Source organism: Drosophila busckii, chromosome 2L (assembly GCF_011750605.1).
Source record: "Drosophila busckii strain San Diego stock center, stock number 13000-0081.31 chromosome 2L, ASM1175060v1, whole genome shotgun sequence".
Classification (NCBI taxonomy): domain Eukaryota; kingdom Metazoa; phylum Arthropoda; class Insecta; order Diptera; family Drosophilidae; genus Drosophila; species Drosophila busckii.
In genome coordinates, this window is record NC_046604.1 from 1,558,047 (window position 1) to 1,585,786 (window position 27,740).

Sequence of the window (27,740 nt, forward strand, 5' to 3'; positions counted from 1 at the left end):
TGCCGCCACTGTTAAGCCGCTGTTAATCCTCTAAGCTCGCTTAAAAAGCAAACTCAGTTCTCATTCAGTGGCTGCATTGATATTTAAGCTTAGCAGTATTATTGCGAATTAATCAATTGATAACAACAAATTGAATCATTGGTTCATTTCAGTTTATTTTTTATTAGCAATGCATTTAAAATTTATATTTAAGTTGACTGCTAATAATTTATAGCCTTAGTCGCGCCTTAGTTGGCTTTTTGGCTTAAGTTTGACAGATTAAAATCTTGCGAAATTTCCAGCTAATTTATTGGGCTGCCCTCGCCGCGACTTGCGTTTGTGCTCGCTGATGAGCCTAATCGGATCTCACCTGTGACTGAGGCAAGCAACAGACAGCGCAGAGAGCTGCTGGCTAGGATTGTAGGGTAGGGAAAACAAACTTGAATTTAAGCCGACAAGAGTCGGCTGTGGCTGTCAAATCTTTTAGACTTAGACAATGCCAAAGCGCCTAGAGCATATGCAACGATTGTTGTTCGTTTTCGTTTTCATAGTTTAATGTCAGGCAATTAACTTTTGTCTGCGCATGTTGTGGGTGGGTGGGCGGATGAGAGAGAGAGATAAATATTTGTGGTAGTGGAAAATGTCGAATGTTTGTCGCATCTGCTGCTGCTGGCCGCCGCCAGTCAGCGATGAGATCATGCATAAAAAGGCAGACACAGGCACGTTCAAGATACGGGCAGAGAACGCACAAATGTAAATGTAAATGTTTGGACGCTACGCTACGCTTGGTTGAGCTGGCAACGACCTTGCGCCATGTTTGAACCTTAACACCAGACTTGAGTGGGGGGTGGATGGGATAGATTGGGGGGATAGGCAAATAGGCATGCAGCATGTGGAGAAATCAACGAAGCAAATGCCAATACACATGCCAATAGGCAAAAGCGTTGAGGGTGAGTCGCAAGCACTGACAGTGGCTCCTATGCTTGGGATGCTGGCTGGCTGGCTGACTGGGATGTCCTCTGGCATTAAGGATTCCAAGGCTTAACATGGCGTAAACACAAAAGCCTCTAAAGGCATCAACTGCGGCATATAAAGTGGCATTACATAGAGTACGAGAGTCGAGGAATACTAAAAGGGAAGGCAGCAAAAACAAAGCGCAGCAGCAGCAGCAGCAACAGTAGCAGAAAAAATTGTCGAGTGTTGTGCTCCTCCTCGCATTAAATTGAAGATGATGATGATAATGCGCCAAGATAAGAGCCACAGCAACAAAGCGGTAGCGACTGCGATTGCGACTTAGCCTGGCCGAGAGTTCATAGGTAACATAGGCAAGTTAGCGCCAATAGTCGGGCCAGCCAACAAGCCATGAAACGAGCGCACATTAGTTAGTCGGGCAGGCAGGCACAAGCACAAGTAAAATCCCTGGGATAGCATCTGCCCCATTTTGTGGCAAATGAAACAATGGTCGTTGCATGTGTTCACTATTTACTTGGCATTAAGCAAACTTTGAAATAAAAAGGATAACAAGACACGCAAGCAACTCCAAATGGGAAGTTGCTGAACAGCAGCAGCAGCAACAAAAGCAAAATGAACAGCAGCAGCAGCAACAAAACCATTTGTGGCTTTCAGGGCTCCGACAATTGCACACAATTTTCATTTATTGTCTGGCTACACATTTGCCACATTATGTGGCATACAACAAACAAAGAGCAGCAGCAGCACCACACACACAAACCTTCGTCTATAATCGAGCATTGGCCCTACAGGCAAAAAAGGATAACTGAGCAGCCAGCCCAGGCGGCGGCGGTTTGGGGTGTCACATTCTAAAGATTCAACTTTGGCATCCGCATGCCGCATGCCACAAGTAAAACCCGAAGGCCATAAGCAAAAATAAAAGAACGTTACGCCTACACTTTGACGCTTCATGGGGCAGCCAGCCGCATTGCGTGCTGCGGCCAGTTTGGGGGCAGCCAGGACATTCGTCATTAGCCATTCACTCAAACGGCAAGAGATAAAGAGAGAGAGGGAGAGCGATAGAGAGTGGGAGCTGCTTTTGTGATAAGCAAATTAATTGAAATACAATAATTGCGCACATTAGCGTTGACCGCAATGTGTGTGTATGTCTGCGTGTGTGTGTGTGTGTGTGTGTGCGAGTGGGCGTTAGTAATTGTTGATTAACTGGGCGTGGCAGCTGCTATTATAGGTTTGCTGCTTGATTGACACTGAATAATGCAAAGCGACGCGAGAGTGAAAGGTGAAAGCTGTGAGCAGTGCTAAGATTAGAACTTTATGCACAGAAAAAAAAAACAAAAGTACGAATAAATAAATAAATATTTCGATAGATTGACTGTCTCAATTAATAAACAATAGTCTAGTAGTATAAAATATTGCATTCTATATTCGCTTAAAAAAAAGTGAAGTAAGCACAATAATTTAAGTTTTGATTGCACTTAATAAAATGTAGAAAAAAAGGAAAATAGAGAGAAGTGCACTTAGTATTGAATTTAGGAATGTTCAGTATGGAAAAAGTTAAGTTAAGTTACCGAATTAAATCCGAAACTATGACAGAACAAATAATATCGAATTTTCTTAATCCAAGTATAAGTATAAGTTAAGCAAATCTGAGCTTATACATAATTTTAAAATAGTTGCGCATTGCATTCTAATTTTTCTTCTGTGTAGCAACTATTAAAATTTAATATTTATGCCACTGCCATTTGTTAACATTACTTTATTGATATAAAAAGAATTTTTATTAGCTGCCATTTGCTTAACAAATTCTTCACTCAATGAAATTCCATACAAATATGCAAAGCTCAAACAGGTTAAGGTTAAATAAAAAAAAATGTCTATGCATAATGTCAACAATGTCTGTCTAGATCGGAATGAGCGACTTCAATAGCTGAATAGCTGAAGCTGCAGCGATAAAAAAAAAAAAAATGTGTGGGTGCCATAAATTCAAACGCCCTAGCCAATGACAAACTTTGCATTGTTAGTCATGTTCAACGTTTTGGATAACAGCGCTATTATTATTTGTATTTGTTGTTGCTGCTGCTGCTACTGCGCATAATGATAAGCATGTTATTGTTGCTTTTGCTGATGATGTCAACAGCAGCAGCAGCAATTGCACACACAATGTTGCAGTCACGCCTACACCTACGCCCACCAGAACAGAACACACCAGACCACATTCCATTCCACAAACAGCAAAGAGCAGAGCAAGCACGCGCCCATGCTGAAAGCTCGCTGCTCTGCCAGCTATTAAAGTAAATTTGCGAATAATGAAACCTGTTTTCAATTTCGCAATGAAAATTGAACAAATATTGCCACACACAACACTGAAGCTCTGCAGCTACCTCTCTCTCTCTCTATTTGAGGCATAAACATGTCAATAATATTCAAAATTGAAATGTCAAAATGCTAATTTTGTGCATTTGTTTGAGTTCCAGGCGCTTGCAGTGCAATGTTTAATTTTTATTAGCACAGCTAGACAAACTTTTTAATGCTTAAAATTAGCGTCAGGCTCAATAACCTTGCAGCTGCTTATTTTATAAACTCGTCAAGTTATGTCAAAGTTCAAATGCTTGTATTTTTATCAAGTTTACAGCTAAGTGCATAACTGTGTATAAACTTTTAAAGCAGCTCATTGAACTTTAGCATTTAAATATATGTGGCTAATTAAAAGTTGCTATTTACTCTGCTGCAAATTTAAATGTGTTTGACTGTTGCCTGCAGGCAACACACAAAATAAAAACCATGTGCATTTATTTATGCAGTCTTTACGCATTTGTTGCAACATTGTTGTTAGCCCAACGGGAAGAGGCAGCAAAAATATTTACAGCATATCAACGTGCACATATAAATTTATTGCGCTTGCAAAGAGTTGCAAGAGGTCAAAGGGTTGGGGGTGGCACGTACTGTTAGTGTTGTAAAACTTTATGGCACACATGTTGCTGCAACAAGAGTCAAAACCCAATAGAATATTGCGAATAAAATGAAATATTTGCACTTGGTTAGCCCCAAATGCGTAGAGTAAATGCTCTGAATAGTTTTCGAATTTTTTCAAAGCAATGCCGAAGCAAAGAAAATATTTCAAAAATTAGTCTACATATTGCTGCTGCTATTAGCAAATAAAGTAGACACAACATATGCTTGGCTGCTTTTGATGATTAAAAATGTAGATAAATTTACAATTCAGATAAGCTAAAAATAAAGGCAAACTGAATTCATTTAAATTCCAAAATGATTTAGATCTTTTACATTTCTTGTTGTAAAAAATAAATTAGATTTTTGTTTAAATTATGCGTCTAATTTAAAGCGTATTATGTATTTTATGGCTGCCATTTAAATATTTTGTAATTAATTATTTCACTAATTTAAAGCAAGTTTTTGTTGCCAGCATTTAAATATTTGCTATTTATAATTTTATGGCTGCTAAATTGGAATTGATTGACTACATTAAATAAAATTTTTATTAGTATATATATTAAATTAAATTATTAGACTAATTTAATGCTCATATTGTTGCCTGCATAAAATATATATATACGCTGCGAATTGATTCATTGCTAACTTGTTAGAGCATTAACAATTGACAGCTAGCGCAAGTTTGGCATTTCCACTTACAATTTTATGCACACACACACACACACACACACACACATGTGCGTAGTTGTACTTAGTGCAAAAGTACTGACTATATAGCCACTATAGTGCCACTATACTGCGCTCGCTACTCAGGCGAGTGGCAAATAAAAACGCTGCTGCTGTTGAAACTGGGCAACAGATTGTGGTACAACAACAGCAACAACGTGCAGTGGCATGAATGTCGAATGCCGAATGCTGCGTGTGGCAAAGTCAAAAAGAGAAAAAAGAAACGCAGCAAAAGTGCAGAACAAATGGCACAAGTTACGAAGCTAACAGCAGCAGCAGAAGCAGCAGCAACAGCAACAACTTTTGTGTGTGCGCTGGCAGCAATATGAACAACAATCTTGAATATTGTACATATATAACATACATATGCATGTAGATACATTTCCTGCAGCTATACGCAGCTGTTCCAAGCGACGCTTGGGCTGGGGTGAGGCATTGTTTTTGCCACGTGGCTGAGAGGCAGGCAAGTTAATTTAAAAAAAATTTTATTTACATTTCGTTCGCTCGAAGCGTGAGCGGCTTTTACTTGATGTTGCTATTGTTATTGCTTGCCTTGGCTGCTGCTGCTGCTGCTGCTCTGACTGTATTGCTGTTTGCATTGTTTACATTTAGTGTAGTTTCACTTGACTTGCAACAACAAATAGTGGCAGCAACAACAACTGTAATGAAAGACTATAAAACAGCAGCTGACGCCGCTTGGGGGCTGCTGCCATGGCGGCTTTGGCTTGAGTGCCGCTGGGGGCTGCCATAACAAAAACAACAGCCGAAGGCGCAACAGCGCTGCTGCTGCCCTTAGGTGCCACACACATGCTGACGACGACGATGATGAAGACAACAGCAACTGTTGATGAGCAACAGTCGCTGCGCCTTAAGTTATGCAACAACAGCGTACGCACAAATTTCATGAACTTTACTATTACTTAAAGCATTAAATGATTTAATGCATAAACATTAGAGATTCAGGCAATTATCAGCAGCAACATTAAGTTAATGCTCAACTTCAAGTCAAGCAAACTAAATGCAATTTTGTCAGTCAGTCAGTCAGTCAGTCAGGCTGTCTAAATATTTACAAAAGCTTGTAAACTGCATAAGATGCTTGTGCTTGTGCTTGTGCCTTTTGTAAGTTTAGTTTAGTGAGGCAAATTAATTTAGCATTAAATTCAATGAAAGTGCAGCCAGACTCTGCAGCAGTTGTTGCAAGCTCTGCTCTGAGTGTGCTAAAAGCAAAGTTTTTGTCCTTCATGAGACTGAAATTTAATTATTTAGGTCAAAGCACGCGCCTGTGTCGCGCCAGTTGCCAAGACAATGCCACTTACCAGACTCTACTACGCCTACGCATGCCACTTGCCACTTGCTACACAATGTTGCAAAGACAAAAGCGACACAAGTTGAGGCGTACTGCTTATCAGACAGACTTGCCTCAGCTGCTGTGTCTCGCAGTCTCGTGGGGCACGTTGAAAACTTTTTACTTGTTTTATTTGTGTTTTTTGTAGCTCTCGCTTTGCGCCTAATGCTGCACTTCAACTCTTTCAACTCTCGCCGATATAAAACTTAAATAAAGCATCAAAATTTGCTGCAATTGCCCCGCAACTGTTTCAATTCGTTCGCCCCTTTAGCTGCTGCAGCAGTGTGTGGCATGCTACACGTTTCGTTTGGCTAGCAAAATTACGCCATTCAAAAATTTGCTCTACGTGTTGCCCGAGTTTTTGGCTTTCTAGTTCAGGCGCTGCAATGAAAAATAAAAGCAACAAAAATTGTTCAGTGAACGCGATGAGATCGACTTTTAGTTACACTTTGCTGGCTTTAAAGTTATATTTTTATACAAAATTTGCAGCATTTTAAGTTAATTTGCAAGATCTTTTAGCTTAGACAATAGCCAGTATAAGAGCAGTATAAGACTTGGGGCTATTAAGTCGATGTACGAACCTTTTTGAAACGCGCTCAATGAATTAAGCAAAAATATAAGTGAATTTATTTTTATAAAATTGTTACATGAACAAAAGCTATATGTGCAGTTTTCTCTCAGTGTAGCATGTTAAGCAAAAATAAAAAATATTGGAAAATATATATACAATAATTCAAATCCAAAAAAAAAAAAAAAATTTTTTTTGTTTTTTTTAATGTATAAAAATTTTATTTATTTTAAACAAGCTTGCTGTTACCGCTGGGGCAACTTAATCTAGTTATATATAAAGGAAAACAATAACAAAGGATCACATGGGTCCATACATATGCTAACTAGACAATATCATCATTTTTCCTACAATATACTATATACGTAAATAATTTGAGGATTTTAGACATTTGCAGCTGAGTTTACATGATTACGGCTAAGAGTCGAGCTAATATTAATAATAAATATTGTAGCTTCACTTTGAAACTTTCCAAGTCTCTCTAGACTCATTAGCAGCTATAAAAAATATTTCACACTTGGACTGGCCGCCAGTGTATCTCAAACTTCGGTTTGCTTGTTAATTGCTCTGCCGCTCGCTTGATTTTTTTTGTTTCTATCTTTCTTTGTTTGTAGCGCGGGCAAGTAAATAAATAAAAGCAAAAGTTTTGCAGCTCTCGGCACGGCTGTTACTTTTTGCTTTGTGCCCTAACCTGCTACAGAGCTGTGCAAATAAAAAAAAACAGCAGCGCAACAACAATAAAGCAAATGCCAACACTAATGACATCGTTTGTGGCCTGCATGTGCCCAGGCTACAGCTTCAGCTCCCTCCCCCCCTTAGTCCAGACATATGTGCAGAGCGAGCTAAAAACTTTGTCAATAATTTGGCTGCCTATTTAAAGCAGCCGCCGCCCCCCAACTCTGCACCTCGCTGGAAGTTGCGCTCGCATTTTGTTTACCATTAAAATTCCAGCCAGACAATTTACAAAAATTTGTGTTGTTTAAATAGCGCGCAGCAACTTTTTTTTGCTATGCCTGCTGCCTTTTTAAATTAATTTGGGGCAGCTTTGATTGCAACGGCTGCTGTTTTTACAAAAAAAAAAAGTTTTCTATTTCATTTACTGTAGCACTGTTAAAATTGTTTTTGTCTAAAGCACATAAAATTAGTTTGTGTAGCGCACAAGTTTTCATTGATTTGGCCACAAATTGTGTCATAAAAATAAACAAAAAATGCTAAAGTACAAATTTGATATGCCTTGGACTTGTTGGTCAACAAAATTCAAATGTTTGTTCATTTGTAGCAGAGAGTTTACATATGTCAAATCGTTAGGCAGCAACAGAAATCTATAAATGTTGAACAAATATGCAGCAGCAAGTTGTTGTTGGTGGTACGAGCAACTTTGATGGGCATAGAATAGAATTGAATATTTTTTTGTTTGAGCAAAGCTAAAAGCCCATATAAGTGGCAGCTAACAAACAAATTCTATTAAAGCAAACGGTAGCTCTAAGTATGGCTAACAATTCTTAGTACAATTAAAATGTGTGTGTGTGTGTGTGTGTTTTTTTTGCTGGCTAAATACCAAACACTTGTCTATTTGCTGCTGCTTGTAATTTATGTGCTGCTGTTTCCTTTTACGTTGTTTTTGTGCCTGCGTAGTTATTTTAGTTTATGCGCTCAATTTAGTAACTAGTTGGCCTGAAATGGGTTTGCATGCTAACTGACTGACTGACTGACCAGCCAGTCAGCCAGCCTAGAGCCCCTAGAACCTTAAACCACTTTGAGCTTGAGCGAAAACCAACAAGAAACTAATAAAAAGCCAAAGCAAAAACCACAAGAGCTCATAGCTCAAATGCGCTGACAGCAGGCACGAGTTATGCGTAGATACATATTTCTGCTGCTCTGTGGCATGAAGTGGGGCAAAGGTAGTGGCAGCAGCAGCAGAAAAAAAATATGTTGAGCTTTTCCAACTAAATGCTATAAAAATTCTTGACTTAATAGGAAAACAAGACAAGAACATGAAAGTGGGCAAACAAAAAAGAACTGAGCTGAAACTTGTGGATGGCACTAAAGAAAACTAACAAGTTACAAAAGCCAGCCAGCCAGCAGCTAAAATGGTAAAACCAGCTGGCTAACACACACACACACACACACCACACATATAAAATTACACACATAAAGCAAAACATTTAGTAGATGATGAAAATCATGGCAACATAAACTAGAAAGCGACAAGGCACAATGACGAGCACGTTGCCAAGATAGCACAAGCAACTAACTTGGCCAAGACAGTCAGCCAGCCTGGCTGGCAGTCAGTTCGATAGCGCAGCTGCTGTCTGTCTGTGTGTGTGTGTGAGTCTTAAACCACGCAATCGAATTAAAGCATTAATTGTATATGTAGCTCTCGCTCTCGCTCTCTCTTGCGTTAGCAAAGTTTTTGCTGCCTGATATGAGACGCTGAAACTTGAAGTGGGTTGCTGCGGTAACATAATTTATTGTATTTCCTATTCAGCTAGAGCGCGTTCAGTACTTTTTAATTTCGTATTCATTAGTTAGCAGCCAAAGCAGCAGCAGCAGCAGCAGCAGAAGAGTAAACAACTGTCAGTCGGCCCAAAGACTTTCGTCTTATCATTTATCTTGGCCCAGCTTTTGCTGCTGCTTCAACTTGACTTCGCTGGCTTGCCACACACACACATCAAAATTGGATTTGAGCGCAGCTGTAAGCCAAGTTAAGCGCAGCTCTCGGCTGCTGTCAATAATTTATAATGAGCTTTTGTTAATTAAAATTAAAGCGAAAATTAATATAACGCGCGCGCTAATTTTATTGCAGTTTTCTTTAGTTGAGCGGCGGCAACACGCTGTGTCAAATTAGCAAACAACTGTAGGCTCAAACTGTAGCTGAAGGTGTTAGCGTCCTTTTTTCTTTATTTTATTTGCAGCCTTTGTGCCACGCACAGCGCGTGGCCATAACGCAATTAGCCGCTTGCCAAAAGCGTACAAACTGCCTAATAACTAATTGTTGCCAAAGCAACAACAACAACAACAACATTATCATCAACAAAAGGCAGTAGCAGTTAGTTGGAAAATTGTGTTTGTATTAAGTGCGTTACCGCCCGTAAAAACTGAGTGCCAAAATTGAGTTAAGTCTGCGCCACGGCCTAGAACTGGAAAATAACATTTCGGGCTTGCGCTCTACGTGAGGATTAAAACATAAACTGTTTCATAATAGTCTTTTGTCTGCGAAAATTCATTTGAATTTGTGCTCGCCTGTCTACAAATTGATTGGAAAATACTTTACTTGGCGTGTGGACATGTTTCAAGAAATAATTCAATTATTTGCTTACATAATTTATAAAGCTTTACAAAAAAAAAGAGCAGCACGTTAAGCAAGAAATTTATATGCAAAACACGCATAAAATTGTTTTTCTTTCAACACGCAGTTCAGTTCAGTTCAGGCCTGGCCAAGGCAAATAATTGAAGCAGTCGGCTCTGCCTACTATTTGAAAGTAATCAACGTACTGCCGACCCAATTTTAGGGTCAGTTGTGTTGCTGCTCTTAATGTTAGCTCAACATGAGCGAATTGCAGCAGCAATGTGGTGGGTGTGGGGCTCGAATGGTGGCGGCGGCGGCTCAAATGTGTAAAGCGTGTTCACAAAGTGACAATTAAGCCAATTTGAAGCCATTTACCGTAGCGCGCGCTCTGTGGACTTCAATTTCTCTAACAAACAGCACTTGAATGCCGTTTGTTTTGTGCTGTTCTGGGCCAAGCTCTTGCAAAAAGCGGCAGCAGACAATCAAATGTAATTACACGCACATAAACACGCACAAACACCTGAACTCGAACTGAACCTAAACCCAAACCCAACGTTGAACGTTGAATGCTCAAGACTCACGCAATTTACTATAATTTTGTGCCCCTTAGAGTTTTTAGAGTTGAAAGGAAGTCTGTTGCCGTTGGGGCTCTCTTTTGAGTTCTTTGCCTGCCACTTTCTTGAGTTTGCGGCCTGTCAATGCGGCAAGTTGTCGGTGACTCTTTATGGACAGTCATTAGGCAGCCGCCGCCGTAGCCGGTAGCGGCGACACTTTGCCTCAGCTCTCGACTCAGTTAATTACAAAAGTGAGCAGAGCCGAGCTGCGCTGTGCTGGGGTTGGGGCCTAGACATAATTTTGCAGCATTTGCGGTGCATAAGAGCCACTAATGGGCGCACCACTCTCGTCGACTTGCCATGCAGCTTGGAAATGAAATGAAATGGCAGTCAAGTGCAGGCCACAGAGATTAGACAAATGCAAAATGGCGCTGCCGTTGCCGTTGCCGAGTGTGGCAACAAAATGTTGCATGGCATGTTGCATAGAAATAAAAAAACTGCCATTTAGTTGCCAGCAATAAGGAAATATGTGACGGAAGTATGTTCGTTGTTGTTGTTGTTGCTTCAGGTTTGCATAAAAGGTTTGCGCTAATGAAAAATGCAATTAACTGACAAATTATGCATTTTATATAATACAGCATAATACAGCTAATTATGCGCCCATTACTGCAAGCCCGTCAAGTTTTTATAAATCTTAAATAAATTACAGCTCTTGTTATACATATGTTAGCTATATATTCTAAAAAAGGAGATATAATATTTCACTTGCATAATTATATTTGAAATTTATTTTGAAACATTTTTATTTAAATTTTTAATATTTACTGTAAATACGCAAAGCATAACAATACTTGTGCGTAATGATTGCAAATTCCGTACAAATATGCAATTTGTACTGTCGCAAAAAATGAAAAGCATAAATTAATTAAAATGCATTTGATAAACAATTTCGCTTCAATTAGTTCACAAGCTTCAAGTCAGTCTAACTGCATGCAAACAAATTACGGTTAATGCAAACAAAACAAAACGCAGCAGCCAAGCATCGTACGATGGTCTCGCAGCAGCAGCAGCGAAGAGCGCAGAACGAACGTCATCGCCCACACGAACGAAAGACGCGAGCAGCGCTGCGGTCGCTTGCAAACGTTTGGGCTGACTGCAAGCTGATAAGACCAGCATTGGCTGTTAGCTCACGCTCTCTGAGCGACGCGCGCTCTCGCTCTCTCTTGGCAACCAACCAGCGACGCTCCTTTTCGGCTGCAGCAGCATTTGGCGCATAGCGATCGCGCGCTATCAAATGAAAATGCTCTGCTAGCATTTGAGAGCAGTAGAGGCTGGCGCGTCAGTCAAGTAAGCGAAGCCACGTGGAGTTCAGTTCAGTGTCGACTGTTGGCAATTAAACAAGCAGTGCGAGCTATTATTATAAAAATATTAATAAATAATTCTAATGCTTTTACGATTGTAACTAAATATATTGCAATTATTTATTATTGCTAATAACAACAATAATATTTACTAGCTATTATCATTAATGTCATGCTCATTAATAATAAATAATTTCATATTTGTTTACGATATTAAATGTATTGAAATTATTTATTATTATTAATAACAATATTTATTTTTATTATTATTTTGGCTAGCAAGATTTCTATATGAAACATATTTATTGAATATTATTTTATGCTATTTTATTTTGCTTTAATTTTAAGCCACGTTTGGCTTATTACAATTTCAATTTAATTTCGCTGCTTTAGCAACAACTTAGCTTTGGCCTATGCCTATCAATATTAATTATAGTCGAGCTTACACTTATTATTCACATTGAATGTCCTTTCAATTAGCAGGACAATAACACTGAAAGCTCAACTAACTTGCTGGGCTGCTGACCTTGAGCCAAGCCGAGTGGCTCATTAGCATTGCGCTCGCATAACGGCCCTTTGCTAATGATCTAAGCCGTGCGGCTTTAGCCAAGAGTTCAATGCGTCAGACACTTGATTAGCTTAATTAATAATTGACAATTTTTTTGTCTTCGTTGTTGTTGTTGCTGTCGTTGTTTTGTGTCTAATCAGAAGATGTTTTTGGACTCTCCCTGCAGTAGTAGCTAATTCAATTACAAGTTCGGGCTGCTGATTATGCGCCAGAAAAAAAAAAAAAGAAAATGCTTAGCGCTTATTAATTTTCATCATTGCTGTTGCTGCGGCAATGGGCTTTGACTTTGATTTATGCGCCAGACTACAGTTGCCAACACAGCAAAGTAGAAGCCGATGCCTAAAAAAAAAAATGAATCATATTGCTAATTTCCACGTACTTTTCGTATTTTTGCAGACTATGCGCGCGTTGAGGTCGGACCGGAGAATCCACTGCGAGTGGAACGTGACCGCACTGCCAAATTGGAGTGTAATGTGGATGCGAAACCGAAAGTGCCGAATGTGCGCTGGACACGCAATGGTAGCTTCATTAGCTCATCCCTGGTGCACACCATACATCGGGTGAGCGTGCAGGATGCGGGCAAATATACGTGCAGTGCCGACAATGGACTGGGCAAGGCGGGCGAGCAGGAGCTCATCTTGGACATACTGTATCCACCCACTGTCGTCATCGAGTCGAAGACGCGCGAGGCCGAAGAAGGCGAAACGGTCAACATACGCTGCAATGTCACCGCCAATCCCTCACCCGTGACTATCGAATGGTTGAAGGAGGGTGCACCCGATTTTCGCTATAGCGGCGATGTCTTGACGCTCGCTTCGGTGCGCGCCGAACACGCCGGCAATTATATTTGTCGCGCTGTCAACATTATGCAGAGTCAGGGCCAAGAGCGCAGCGAGCGTGTGGGCAACTCCACGGTCGCCCTGTTGGTGCGTCATCGTCCTGGTCAGGCTTACATTACACCCAACAAGCCGGTGGTGCATGTGGGCAATGGTGTAACCCTTACCTGCTCGGCTAATCCTCCTGGCTGGCCTGTACCCCAATACCGCTGGTTCCGCGACATTGAGGGTGAGTTCAGCAGCAATCAGCAGATCCTTGCACAAGATCCACACTACAATATACCCAAGGCTCATCTCGGTAATGAGGGTCAGTATCATTGTCATGCTGTCAACGAACTGGGCATAGGCAAAATGGCTACCATTATGTTGGAAATCCATCAGCCACCTCAGTTCCTAGCCAAGCTGCAGCAGCACATGACGCGACGCGTAGCGGATACAGATTACACAGTCACCTGCAGCGCTAAGGGCAAACCCGCACCCAGCATCAAGTGGCTCAAAGATGGCGTTGAAATTCTACCCGAGTTAAATCTCTATGAGGTCAAGACGAATCCCGATCAGGGACCCAATGGCATGGTTACGGTGCAAAGCATGTTGAAGTTCCGCGGCAAGGCGCGTCCTGGTGGCAATCAGTTGGTGCCTGGCGATCGTGGTCTCTACACTTGTCTCTACCACAATGAAGTCAACTCGGCCAATTCCTCGATGCAGCTGCGCATTGAGCACGAACCCATTGTACTCCATCAATACAACAAGGTTGCCTTTGATATACGCGAAACCGCCGAGGTGGTTTGCAAGGTGCAAGCTTATCCCAAGCCTGAATTTCAGTGGCAATTCGGCAATAATCCCTCGCCGCTAAGCATGTCCTCCGATGGTCACTACGAGATCAGCACCACCACCGACAGCAATGACATTTATACCTCAGTGCTGCGCATCAATTCGCTCACACATGCCGACTATGGTGAATACACCTGCCGCGTCGTCAATTCCCTGGACACCATACGTGCACCTATACGTCTGCAGCAGAAGGGTCCACCGGAGAAGCCCACCAATCTACGCGCTGTTGAGGTCGGACACAACTTTGTTACACTCAGCTGGGATCCAGGCTTTGATGGCGGTTTGAGCAAGACCAAGTTCTTTATCAACTATAGACGCGTTGCCATGCCTAGGGAAGAGCAACTGATACCCGATTGTGCTACCATGGCTAATGCCAACTCCGACTGGGTTGAGGTCGACTGCCATCGCGACATTCCCTGCAAGGTTAGCTCACTCGATCAGCATCAGAGTTATGCGTTCAAGGTTAAGGCTCTAAACCCCAAGAGCGTCTCTCCGTTTTCCAATGAAATTACCACTACCACCAAAGTCAGTCGCATTCCTCAACCACTGCAAGTTACCTACGAACCCAGTACACGCACCTTGGGCATTGATGTGGGCGCCACCTGCCTCAATCTCATTGCTGTCGTTGAAACTATGCTGCATAGCGAAACGCCCATGGCTGCCTGGGAAGTGGTCGAAACCCTCGAGAATCTGCAACTATCCGGCAATGGACCTACGCATAAAGAGAAGGTCATTGAGCGCTTGAATTCGCCACGACGCAGCGGCGGCGGTCGTGCCTTGGGTCACACTATCGACGGCGATGATGAAGATATGGGCGCTCTGAACAATCTATCAGGTGATCAGGATGAGAACAGCCCCACAGTAAGGGTGAAGCTCTGTCTGCGCAACAATCACGAACACTGCGGCGATTACACAGATGCTGAAAGTGAGTAGAACATTTATAATATCACCTTAATATGGTTGGCTTGGAATAGGAATGAAAAACACAGAGAAAAGACTTAAGACTTTTACCTTATAAATTATAGAGAAAGAAAAGAAAGAAGAGGAGTGACTTCAGCAGAACAGATAAGGATGAAGAAAGTTGATTAATCAATCACGAGTTCAAAAGTATTTACTTAATTTTCCTATTTAGTTCAGTAAATCACAGCAAGCAGAATTTTATTTCCTTCAACTAAAAAGAGTGAAAAATGCTGCATAGTAAAGAAAAGAATGCGAACAGATATAGATTAATATAAATAATGCTAGTTAGAGTTAAAAATGATGTAGCTGAGTACTTCAGTTTAGTTAACGATCGAGCTCATAAATTATTCACTTCATTCACTTTAATTGATTTCATTTTGAACTACCATTGCGTTTGCGTAATATTTACATGTATCAATGCTTAAATTGATACTGTAGCTATCTCTTAGCCGTTCTGCACTCTTTTTGCATAAACAGACTGTAGCTCAGTTTGAATGACCAGCGAACTGGCACATTCTATGAACTGTGGCATGTTTTGATTCATTGCGTGAAATTTCTCAAATGGAACAACGCGCTATACAAACTTAGCGATAGCTGCGTCCAGTACAGTTGACGTTGCATGGCTATGATCATGTGGCCATGATTAACGTTCCCCGTGATTTCCATTATATGCAAAGCCATTACGAGCAATTGCGGCACTTGAATAGCCCCAACAATCAATCACTGGCAAACAGCGCGTCAGGCGCGCAACCTGAACCAAAACCAAGCCAAACCAAAGCAAACAATCTATCCAGCCAAGGCATCAACCAACCATCCAACCATCCATCCATCCATCCAGTGGAGGAACCATCAATCCATTCACTTGAGTGGCGTTGCATTTTTCATGGCTTCATTTCATTCATCTCTCTCTCTGTTCTTTTGCTCTGCTCCTTGCAGTTGGACGTCCGTATATCGCCGAAGCGAGCGCCCTTGCCACGCCCACACTGATTGCCATAATCGTATCATGCATTGTGTTTGCGCTGTTCGCCGGCCTGCTGCTCATGTTCTGCCGCTGCAAGCGCAATCAGTCGAAGAAGAGCGCCGCCGCCAAGGACTACGAAATGGACTCGGTGCGACCATCGATTGTGGCCGCCCAGCAAAATCAAGCCCCACCGCCCTACTACCCAGCCAGCGGACTTGACAACAAGGCCCTCGAGCACTCGATGGACCTCGCACTCAGCATGGAGGAGCAAAAGACTGCTCTGTATGCTACACAGAATGGCTACAGCTATCATCCAGGCAGCGGTGTTGTTGGCGTTGGCGGCGGTGTCGTTGGCGTGGGCGGCGGCGTTGGCAGCATCGGAGGCGGCGGTGTCGTCGGCGTGACCGGCATTCCCGGTTTGACAGGACACACGTTGCCAGGAAATGAATGTAAGTACACACGCACACACACAGACACACTCATACTACACTATATACTACATAATGTTGATTGAATCCGCGGACGCTTTAATTAGGCAAACCGATTGCAGTAAAATCTAACTCGGTATAAAAAAGTTAATGCACGACACTTGCTCAAGGTATTTCGCTCTTTGCCGATAACTTTAGCTCAAGTAGTGTGGCGCTGAAGTTTGGTTAATCCACAAATGTGAACCTTCGACACACACAGCACATAAATACAAAGTTACTGGCCCAGGCTTATGACAAATGCTGCAAGCCCCGAAATGTGTGTGGGGGAGAGTGGGGTGGGCAGCGCTTTGAAAAACGTTTTCGGGTGATTTTTCATTGTCCACCGCAAACACATCAGACACACACACACACACACACACACACACAAATGAAATCCGTGCTGACGCGCAGACCACTGGACTAGCTCCAACAACTGGCGCACCCAGCGGTCGGTCACAAATTATGTAGCCCATGAAATGTGAAAGTGCAAAATGGAGTTGAGTGCAAATCGATGGTCGTGCGCATTCATCACGCGCCAAACACACACACACACACCTGCAACACACACATACACATTTATATTATACAAAACACTTACACTTCCTGCTGCAAATTTGTTGTTACAGCAATTTTTTCCTAAACTGTTTTATGTCCTTGCCAAAGCATTTTGTAATATACTTTTCATTTGCTCTCGTCCTGCTCCTCCTCGTTGTTGTTGTTGTTTTTGTTGTTGTTGTCGCTTGACGCGCACGTCCACTCATTCATTGTGGCTGCTGAACTGCACCTCCCCCCTCTGGAAAATGGCGCACAAAATGAATGCGTAAACTGTATGCCAACTGCCTGCCACGCCCTCCCACCCCCAAAAAGTACAAACTGCATGGTTACACACAATATCGCAATACAATTCATTATTAATTGTTGTTCTGGTTTACTTTTTTTACACGTCGCCAAGCCCCCACGATCCCCCTTCATGTGTTTGCTGCTCTGGTCAGCTGCCCTCGTTCCTCATTCCTCTTGCCATGCAGCGCTAAGAGGTATTAACCTTTAAAATTGTAAGCACTGAAATTGGAGTGCTGCCTTTTTTTCTCTTTTTGGTGTGTGTGCCTGCCTCTGCCTGCCTGTTGGTATTTTGTAATGACGTGCAAATTAAAAATTCCTCTACTTTTTTAGCGCTCGACAGTTTGGGGTACTTTGATTTTCGCCTTGAGTTCAAGATTTATAGAAATTAAATACTTAAGCCAGCTGACTTTTCAATATAAATATAATGCAAAATTTAATAGAATTTCTATTCAAATCACAATTAATAATCACTAAATGTTGATTTTGATTTGCTCACTTGGTTAGAGTTCAGTTTTATTAATGCTATAAGCTCAAAGTTCCAACGAAGGTAAATAAAAAAATTGAAAATAAAATATTAATAAAAAATGTAATAAAATTTAAACGCATTTCACAAATATAAATAGATATTATTATCAAAAATAAAAAAAATATGCAGCTATTTAATTTTGTTGCTAAGCCTAACATATTCAGATTTGCATTTAAATAAGTGCAATAAGATTCTTAAATCAAAATTTAAACACACAAAAATTCCTAAAATTAAATACTACATTTTTAGAAATTACTTTATTAGAATAAATTATTTAAACAGCAATTATTTAAGTAAACAAATTTGACAGCTATGAATCTGTATTAGCTACAAATGTTAGCCCAAATGGGTTGAGTAGGGAATACACACTTCGTTGTTTTAATTGTCACACATACTTTTATTTCTATAGCGCTCTTGTTGTTATTGCTGTTGCTTAAATGTGTGTGTGTGTGTGTGTGTGTGTGTGTATGCCTGCTAAACGGCAATAGAATTTTAAGCTGCTGGACAAAATTTAATTGCAATATTTTCTTATTTGTCCAACTCTTGGACGCCCTTTTGCTCTCTTTCTTTCTTTCTCGCTCGCTCGATTGTAATGACTGCTGCTGTTGATAGTTGGCAAATGGCAGACCCATTGTTGCTGTTGTTGGGTTTGCTGCGAAAGTTGCCGAATTGCTGAGTTTCCAGAGTTTTAAGTGCTCGCCAAGTGCCAATTAAAATGTGGCAGGCATCGCGTGCTGCTGTTGCTGCCGCTTGCTGCTGTTGCAATCGACTGAAGAGAGTTCTGCTGGGTAGGAATATTGGCTCTGTTGCCTGCTGGCAAACATCGCCACTTAATTGCATTAAAAAACAAAAAAAAAAGCAATAATTGCGCACGGCTAATTTGGCAAGTGAAAGTGGCATGAATAATAAAAGCCACTGACAGCTAAAAAAGTAAAAAAAAAAAAATAAAACAAGGCGAAGTGGAGTTCGTTCGAGTGCGAGCTGCACTTCATTGTAAGCGCTAATTGTCGCTTAAGGAGCACACGGGTTGGCAAAATGTCCTTTGGCCTCCAACACGACTCTGTGCTGTGCTCCAAATGCGATTTGAATGCGAATTGTGCTCAACGCTGCGTGTGCTGCTTGCTGCATGCGCCGCACTTTGGTCTCGTTAGCTGTGCAACCGAAAATTGCGGCAATTGTCGTCGTCGTCGTCGTAGGCCAAAAACCTAATGAACTTTGCATGTAAAGCGACAACAGCAACAGCAATGAGAAAAAACAAAGCCAAATACAACTGCTAAATGAAAGTCGTTGGGGCGCTGCAATTAAAGTTGAATGCACTTGGCTCATATTGAGTCTTGTCGCTTTAAAATTCTTATTGTGCAAATTGCCTGCAAATATTTGCAGTCAAAGTTCAGAGTTTAGTTTGGTGCCCACAACAATTTAAACTTGGGCATGTAGCGCCTACGGCTAGACCTAGGACATGTGCTCTCTCTCTCTAAAAATAAAATAAAAGCAAACAAATGTTGTTGTTGTCGTCGTCGTCCAAACCCAAAAGCAAACGCAAACACAAACAAAGGCGGCTGAAAAAAAAAGGAATCTCAAAATTTATGCGCTAAATAAATAAAGCCATGAACTCTGTGTTTTTGGTGTGTCCAGCAGAATTGTCTGGCTTGGCTGAGTTTTTGGGTTCGGGATTTTAAAATGCAGTCACGGGCGCCGCAAAGCAAACAGCCGCAAAAATAGTTTAGCCTCTCAACCCGCCTCGGCCTCACCCTCACCCTCAAAATTCAAACACAACCGCAACGCGAACAAATTTCTGTTGCAGCCTTTTGGACGCTGGCTTTAATTTTTCGTATTTTTTTCACAATTTCATTTTGTGCTAATGCCCCCGAACAAGCAACAACATGTTTGTCTTGCAACAGCTGCTGCCTTGACCAGCTGACCGCACAATTCAATGACAAAAATCTATGAGCTGCAAACGCCAGCTAATTGGCTTAAAAACTAAACACAGTTCGGCACAAATTTAAAAATCTGTTTTTGCTGCAATGTTGTAGTGTTTTTAATGAGTGTTGCATGCAGCTTTGTGCGTGCCACACACAATAAACTTATTATATTACAATAAGAGCTCAAGATTTGTCGAAAGTTTCGACTCAACTTGACCTCGTTAGCCTGGCAGGCACCATATTTATATAGTTTATACCTTAAAGACTTTGCCCCGTGCACGAAGGAGTGCATAACAAAGTTGCGAAAAGCAAAGCACACAGACAAACAAGCGAAAAGTTTTACACTCTTTTTCGGGCAAGTTGTGGACCAAGCAAAAGGCCGCCAGCCAGGCAGCGCAACTTGCAACACGAAGCGGGGGCAGAAGCCTCGACAAGTGGCTGCACTCTTGCTAGCAAACTCCACTGCCTGGCACCGTTGGCTGGCTGCCGCTTTTAAGCGCATTTAGGGCAAATGGCAGGCAGGCAGGCAGGTCCTGTCCCCTGCCTCGGCCTGGGCGTCGCGACGCTAATTAAAAGTGCAACAAGAAGTAGCAGCAAAGGTCGCCAGAAGGTGCCAAGCGGCAGCGGATAAACGTAGCTTAGCTCTCACTCTCGGCTGTTGCTGCTGCTGCAGTTGAAGTGCTTGCTTCCAAAGTTGGACAACTCGTTGCAAAGTGCTGCTGTTGCCATTTAGTTAACCGTTAATGGCATTTGAAACTGTGCGGCGCATTGTGCGTGCCGCTTGCTGCACAAAAATGTTGCATAATTATGAGCGCTTCCGCTTGGAAACTTTATTGCTGAGCAGCGACTCGACTCGCCTCGACTCAAAAGCAACTGCGCATTTTAGTTGTTGCCATGGGGGGCGTGGCAGCTGCCGAGTTTGCCAAGTATGCCACAAGAGTTATTTTAGCTATTTGCTACTGTGGCAAATCAATGTGGCAAGTTTGACAAACTTTAATTGCAACTCACAGCCAAAGCACTGAAAATTCTGTTGGCAGCCACAACGACAATGGAAATGCATTAAAATTGTTTTTGTTGCTGCTCTATATACATTTATATAATTATTTTTTGTGTATTTGAAAATATTTGTACGCCCATTTCGTTTCGTCCGCACAGCGAAACTTGCGCAATCAAAAGTTGCGCCTCGAGATTTGATGCTTATCAAATTGAAAACTTTTTTCTGCGCTGCGCTCTCTCGCTCACTCGCTCGCTCGCTTTTGTTGATACCATTTTGGGCACAAAGCATAAACAAAAATATGCAAACGAAGCTAAAAGCTAAAGTAGAACGTGGCATGGCAATGGAAATGAAAATGAAGTTAATATTATTACTGTTTTAGTTTTATGGCTAATCATAAAAATTATCACGCCCACCATGGCACATCAAATAGGAAAAGCGGCACGCAATGTTTTCACCAACGCATTGAACAACAATTCAACAATTCATCAACAATTGATTTGTTGGTTGTTACTGCTAAATAGTGAAGCAGCTGTTTTCACCAACGAATTCAACAATTCACCAAACTTGTTAAACGGAACGAATCAATTGTTGCAATTCAAAATTCCAGCAAACTTCCTTTTTCGCTTATATTTATTTTTACTTCTCTTTCTGTGGAGGGGAAGCGTGCGTTTAATATTTATGAGTGATTTATCACGATATAAAAATAATAATAAATGCGACGACGGGCAAAGACGCACGCACAACTTTAAGCACAAGTAAGCAAAGCAGAGTGTAAAGGAGCAGGGGGGAGCGCGCTCAGTGGGTGGGGGCAGCTTGTCAACGCCTTTGTTCTGTCGCGTAACAAGCACCACAAGGACACAATGCAAGTCCTTTTGCTATAGCTACTGTTATATCAGCACTCGCGTAGCTCGTAAAAAATTTGTCAACAAACTTTTCTCTCACTTTTTTTTTATTCTTTTGCTTTGCGCTACGCTTTTGCTTTGTTTGTTTTCTTTGCCTTGTCGTCCACTGATTTTGTTGTTGTTGCTAACAAGGCAAGCGACAAGCTGAAGGCAGCGCCGATTTTAAGTGGCACATTGACAATATGCGTAACTATTAATTACGCACTCTGGCAGAGCTAAATGAATTTATTTGCTATGATTTTTATGCGCTAATCAATTGAACTTTTTCGCATTTGTTTTCTCTGTCTCTCGGCATTATTATTTATGGAAATTCGCTTTTGGCTCGGCGCCAAAAATCTGTCAGCGCGTCCCATGTGAATTATGCGTTGCTGCTGCGGATTTATGCGACACTTGTTCGAGTTCGAGTACGAGTTTATTTTTTATTCACACCGCTTTACGCTTTTTATTTCGTATTCATTGCAGGGGTCAACATGGGCTACATGGAGAACAATTATTCCAACTCGAACAATGGCGGCAGCGTCAACTCACAGGACTCGCTCTGGCAGGTGAAAATGTCGGCCGCCGCCGTTGGCAATCAGCAAACACTCGTCACCGCCCCACACAATCAATATGTGGAGCAGCAGCCCACCTATGGCTACGATCCCTTGACGCATGGCGGCTATGGCGCCGTCGATGATTACGCACCGTATCCACACCTGACCGCCACGCCCAGTCAAGTGGGCGATGAATATCACAACTTGCGCAACAGTCAAAATCCGTCCCGACAAGACTACTGCAGCGATCCCTATGCCTCAGTGCAGAAGCCCAAAAAGCGTGTCGATCAGCATTTAGGTGAGTTCAACTAGCAGAATAAGCTACTAAGTTAAGCTCAAGAGAGTGAAATGAAGAGCGTTGAGTTTGATGCATAAGACAAGTAATGCTTTTGCAAGAAAAATATTAGCAATTGGTGTAAATGTTGGTGTATTGGTGAACCAGTAAGCATTGAAAATATGATTAAAATGCATTAGCTACGCTTATCGCATCAATTACAGTCTATACTAAAACATTGGTGTACACACCAATATGACATTAAATTATTTACTAGCAATTGGTGTAATTGTTGGTGTATTAGTGAACCAATTAAAGTTGAAATTAAGCCTTAAATTCATTAGCTGCGCTTACAGCATCAATTACAGCCTATACTAAAACATTGGTGTATACACTAATATGGCATTAAGTCCTTTTCCAGCAATTGGTGTAATTGTTGGTGAAATTTTGAAACAATAAACATTGAAAATAAACCTAAAATTCATTAGCTGCGCTTACAGCATCAATTACAGCTTAAATTAAAGCATTGGTGTATACACCAACAATAAATTCACCAACGCAAACACCTGCTTTGCTGCTTATTGTACAATATGAAACTGAAATACGAAATTGCGTTGCATTCATTAAGCTCATAATACTACAATGCCAATCGTTGGTGAACTCAACAACAAAATCAACAATTTATAGCAAACTTATACAGAATAAATTGCAATCAAAGCAGAAATTAAAGTAACATATTTTAAATGAAAATAAATATAATATGCGCTAGTTTGAGCGCAGACTTGACAACTTAATTTTAAATTCCGTGCAGTAGTTCAAAAATAAACATAAGCACAACTGTAAAATTCACACACACACACAGCTAGAGGCATAAATAAACATAAATAGATGCTGGCGCTGCTGCTAGCTGATGAAGTAAACTAAAGGGAACAGGACACAAATCTGACAACTTTCAGCGCTCAGAGTTGTACTTATGACACATTAAGCACAAGGGGTCTTCTTCGGCTAGCTAACAACAGCAACAACTGTAAAGCAAAGGCGTACACAGGAGGGGGTGGATGGGGGGTTGGAAAGCCTGTCAAACTTACCAACTCACTGTTATGTCTGCTTGTGTGTGTGTGTGTGTGTTTGTCTGTTCGGACTTTGGGTTATGACAAGTTAAGCACTTGGATATATAAACGACGGACGACCTCACGCAGGCGCATGCTAATTATGTGTGTGTGTGTGTGTGTTTGTTTGTGTGTGTGCCCTTTTTCTTTTTGTTTTTGCTGTTGAGCACTGTCGAGCTCTGGCTTAAAGTCTTTGCCAAACTTTTGCTTAAAGTTAGACACAGCCACAAAAACATGAAGACAACCACGACCCTTTGTGCCTTTAGCCCACAGGGCGTATGCATATTATTTGTATATTTGTTGTAATGCCAATAATACTGCAAAATATTAAAAAATACGCAACCAGCAAAACAAAAAGAAAATTGCGCACAGTCTATGGCAAAGCTATAAAAACTGAGTTCGCCGATCAACAAATATTATGTTTGCTAATTAGGTTTGGCGCTATTTATTTAGCGTAACCGATATGCCGCACACAAAAACAAGCGAGCGTATAAGTGGGCGTGGCATTATGTGTTGCAATCAGAGAGCCACAGGGCGTATGCGTGATGATGTTGCTTGTTATTGCTGTTTCCTTTGCGTTGTCATCTCGTTTGCGTGTACTACGTACTGTTCTGTGTGTGTGTGTGTGTGTGTGTGTGTGTGTGTGTGTGTGTGTGTTATCTTTACGCTTTATGAGCCAGCGCCCCTTAGAGCCAAAACGAAAAAAAAAAATGAAATATTTTTGTTATGTTGCGGGTTTTTGCGAATTTTTTTTATTGCGGCAGCAGCTCTAAACAGTCGGACTGCTGCTGTTGTTGCTGTTATGATTGCCTGGGTGTCCACGCTGGCCAAAAATTTGTTATGCGTATGTGCGCGCTCGTGCGTATGTGCCACGCCCACTTTTGCGGTTAAACGGAACAAAAAAATTTCGAGCAAACTAAGAAATGTGCAACCAGCAAAAGCAACAGCAACAACTCAAAAATGCCAAAGTGCCATATAAGTGTAGCAGCTGTGCACACACAGACACACACACACACACACACACACACACGCATGCATATATGTCAATAAAATGCAACAACAAAGCTCCCATGAGTGCCGTCAAAAGCAAAGCAACTAAAAGCTGCTGCTGCTGCTGCTGCTGCTGCTGTTGGGTCGTGTGGTAAAAGTATTGACAGTGCTACAATATGCAAATACATCTTCATTACATTGATGTGTCAGCTTAAGCACAGCTGCATACGCATTTATATATGTATGTGTGTGTGTGTCTTTGTGTGTGTGTGTAACATGTTTAAAAGCTTTTACACTTGCCAACTGAAGCAGCAGAGCGAGCTGCGAACTGCAGCTGAGCTGAGCTGACTTTTGTGCAGCACACACAGCTGATCGTTTAAGCATAGAGCAGGGGGGGGGAGGGGTTTGGGGTGTGTTTGACGTAGGCAAAAGCTGACAGCAGCCGGGAAGGATGTCTGGTGTATAAAATGCAGCATAAGCGCAAAAAATATAAAAACACAAAATTTCACTCTCACTCACTTTTTGTGCACAAGCTTTGCTCTGAGGTTAACCTTGCCTGATTGATTATGCAGACTTTTGTGTCACTTGCTGACGCACATTTTTTTATGCAATTGTAGCGCAGTTGAGTTGATAAATTAAAGCTGCATTAAAGTTTATGTTGAGGCGAAAACAAATAAAAGTGCAGCTAGACTTGTCTGTAGGCCAAGCATTGACAGCTGCACAAGCGGCGCCAATTGGCTGCAGCTTACATAAATCATGAGTAAAGCGCAGCCAGCAACGCTTACTAGACGCAGCACACACTAAGTGGATTTAGTTGTCTAGGCTAAGCGAACTTAACTTAACTCTCTCTCTTCTCTCTGTTACGCTTAAAGCAGCAGCAAATATTTATAAGCAATAACTGCTCACAAAAAAAGGCAGTTATTATAAGCTTATATAAATTTGCATGCGCATAAATAAGAAAAGCAAAAGCAAGCGGCGCATATAATATAGAAAGTTTGCACAACAGTGCGTATGCTTAACGCAAAAACGATTAAGTTGTTGCCAAGCAAATTGAAAATACGCCAAACACAAGCGAACAACAAACTAAAGTAGGCGTGGCTTGCATAAAGTTATGCGCATAATACGTTGCCACACGTATTAGCCATAAAAAACGTAAAACATAACAAAAAGCCGAAATGCTAAAGAGTTGAAAATCTACAGAAAAAAAAATAGTGCAAAGGAGCTGCTCGTCCCTTTTGCTTTTTTTTTTGGGTCAAGTTTATGCAGATGCCAAAGGCAAAAACAGTAAGCAGCGCTTAGAAATTTTCACACGCTTCAACAAGCAGCAGCAGCACTCGAGAGAGAGAGAGAGAGAGCGAACATGTTAAAGAGCAGTTGTTAAAAAGGATTTACGTTTTACATTGTGTGTGTGTGTGTGTGTTTGGTATGCAGCGCTTGGGCTAAAAGCAAATGTTAAATAGCATTGAGCGTAGAGCGTAAAGCATTTTCGTAAGCGACAACGATTTGCGTTTTTGAAATTCAAATTCCAATAAATTTTCCAACGATTTGGCACACAATGCCAGCGACGAATCCTTTTGGGCCAGCCCAGTCAGGCAGCCATTTGCATAGCGCGCTTAAATATGCAACAATTTGTAGACAAAGATGTCGCTCGCCTGGCACTTTCGGCGCTGATTTAAAATTGATGCGCTGTTTACACATGTGTGACTGTGTGTGTGGCCCAAAGGACATTAAAGCCAATCAACACATCAAACTGCAGCAACAAAAGCTGCAATTATTAATTTTTAAGCACTCAACCAACCAAAGAATTGTTACAACGAGACAGTAATGCAAGCTAAGCTGCAATTTAAAAACTGTGGTCAAAGCTGCTTATGCTAAGTCCAAAGCCAGCACAGCAGAGAGAACAGAACAGAGCAGAGCAGAGCTGAGATTTGCTGATTGGATTGGCATGGCGAGCGGACAAGTGTCTGCTAAGCTGAGCAGCAATTTATAAATTGATAATCAGAGCAGCAATGAAATAATGCAAATCTTATACAGCAAAGCTGAGCTGCTCGTATTAATATTAAGTATACGCCTCGTCTATTGTGACTGACTCTTCATTAAGCTTTAAGTAGTCTAGGCTAAGCTTAAGCAATTACGCTAACCATTTTTGGCTTTCTCTTCTTTCACACACACACACACACACACACACACACTATAAATTCCATAACAAACACACTCTCATGCTAACATTTGCCAAATTTAACGCACAGCGGACATCATTCAGGATGTTACGCTCTAACGGAGCGCGCAGGCTGAAGTAAGTTAAACGCCCGAGCTCGAGTCGAGTCGAGCCATAGACAATGATATTGAAATATTTTGAGTTTCGTTCTTGGCTTTAATTGAACTTGTTTTTTATATATTTTACGCACTGACATTGACACTGACACCGCCGCCCCCAAACACACAACTCAATTCTGTTTCATTTTTTATATATTGATTAGCATTTTGTTTTTAATTGCCTGCGCATGAGTTTGCAAGTTTTTCGCTGCTGCTACTGCTGCTGCTGCTGACGTCAACAACTAATTTAAACAATTTTATTTGCTCGTTGACAGATTCACCATATCACGACGTAAGCGGCCTGCCGAATCCCTACAACATGGAGCATATGGAACAGGACGAGGTGATGCCGCCACAGCAGCACATGTCCCTCAACTACGACGACAGCTTCGAGGGTGAATACTCAACAACGCCCAATGCCCGAAATCGCCGTGTCATACGTGAGATAATTGTCTAAAACAACAACAGCAACAACAACAACACAGCAACAACTCAACAACAGCAACACACATTTTATCATGTCATCATTCATTCATTGCAACGAAATCTCAATGCTAACTTAATTTTATTTCAAAAAGTGGCCATTTTTATAAATTTTTGTTTCGTTTTTAAATATCGAACGTAGTTAAGTTGAGGGAGTTGAGTTCTATATACATAAACTGTTTATTTGCAATTAGTAACAGTCAGCTCTAAAGTTAAGGACGTGGCCAGCACTTTGTTGACCCACACACACACACACACACACCCACACACACATACAAACTGCACATTTAAACACTTGCACTAAATGTTAAATACGAGCTAAATTACATACGTATATAGAGTAAAGTAGTTATCGCATGCATTGGCTTCGATGCATGCTCTGGGGTCCCAGTTGAAGAAATTGCAACTAACTTTTAAGGCATTAAATGTTGAAATGAGCAAATTTCAAAACCGATATGCAAATCTTATAAGAATATCTC

General features: G+C 41.4%; 1 protein-coding gene across 2 annotated transcripts in view; it reads left to right on the forward strand.

Moving 5' to 3' along the window:
• Positions 1-27,285, forward strand: part of LOC108607852 (hemicentin-2) — a 73,663-nt gene extending 46,378 nt beyond the window's left edge. The window contains exons 5-9 of one of the 2 annotated variants that reach the window (XM_017998934.2): positions 12,711-14,906; positions 15,878-16,351; positions 22,019-22,387; positions 26,712-26,758; positions 27,054-27,144. In XM_017998934.2, coding sequence (XP_017854423.2) covers positions 12,711-14,906; positions 15,878-16,351; positions 22,019-22,387; positions 26,712-26,740 — 3,068 coding nt within the window. In that variant the 3' untranslated portion in view covers positions 26,741-26,758; positions 27,054-27,144. Of the gene's footprint in view, positions 1-12,710; positions 14,907-15,877; positions 16,352-22,018; positions 22,388-26,711; positions 26,759-27,053 lie in introns of both variants that reach the window. The other variant, XM_017998932.2, reaches the window with a different exon arrangement.
• The last annotated feature ends 455 nt before the right edge of the window (positions 27,286-27,740 follow it).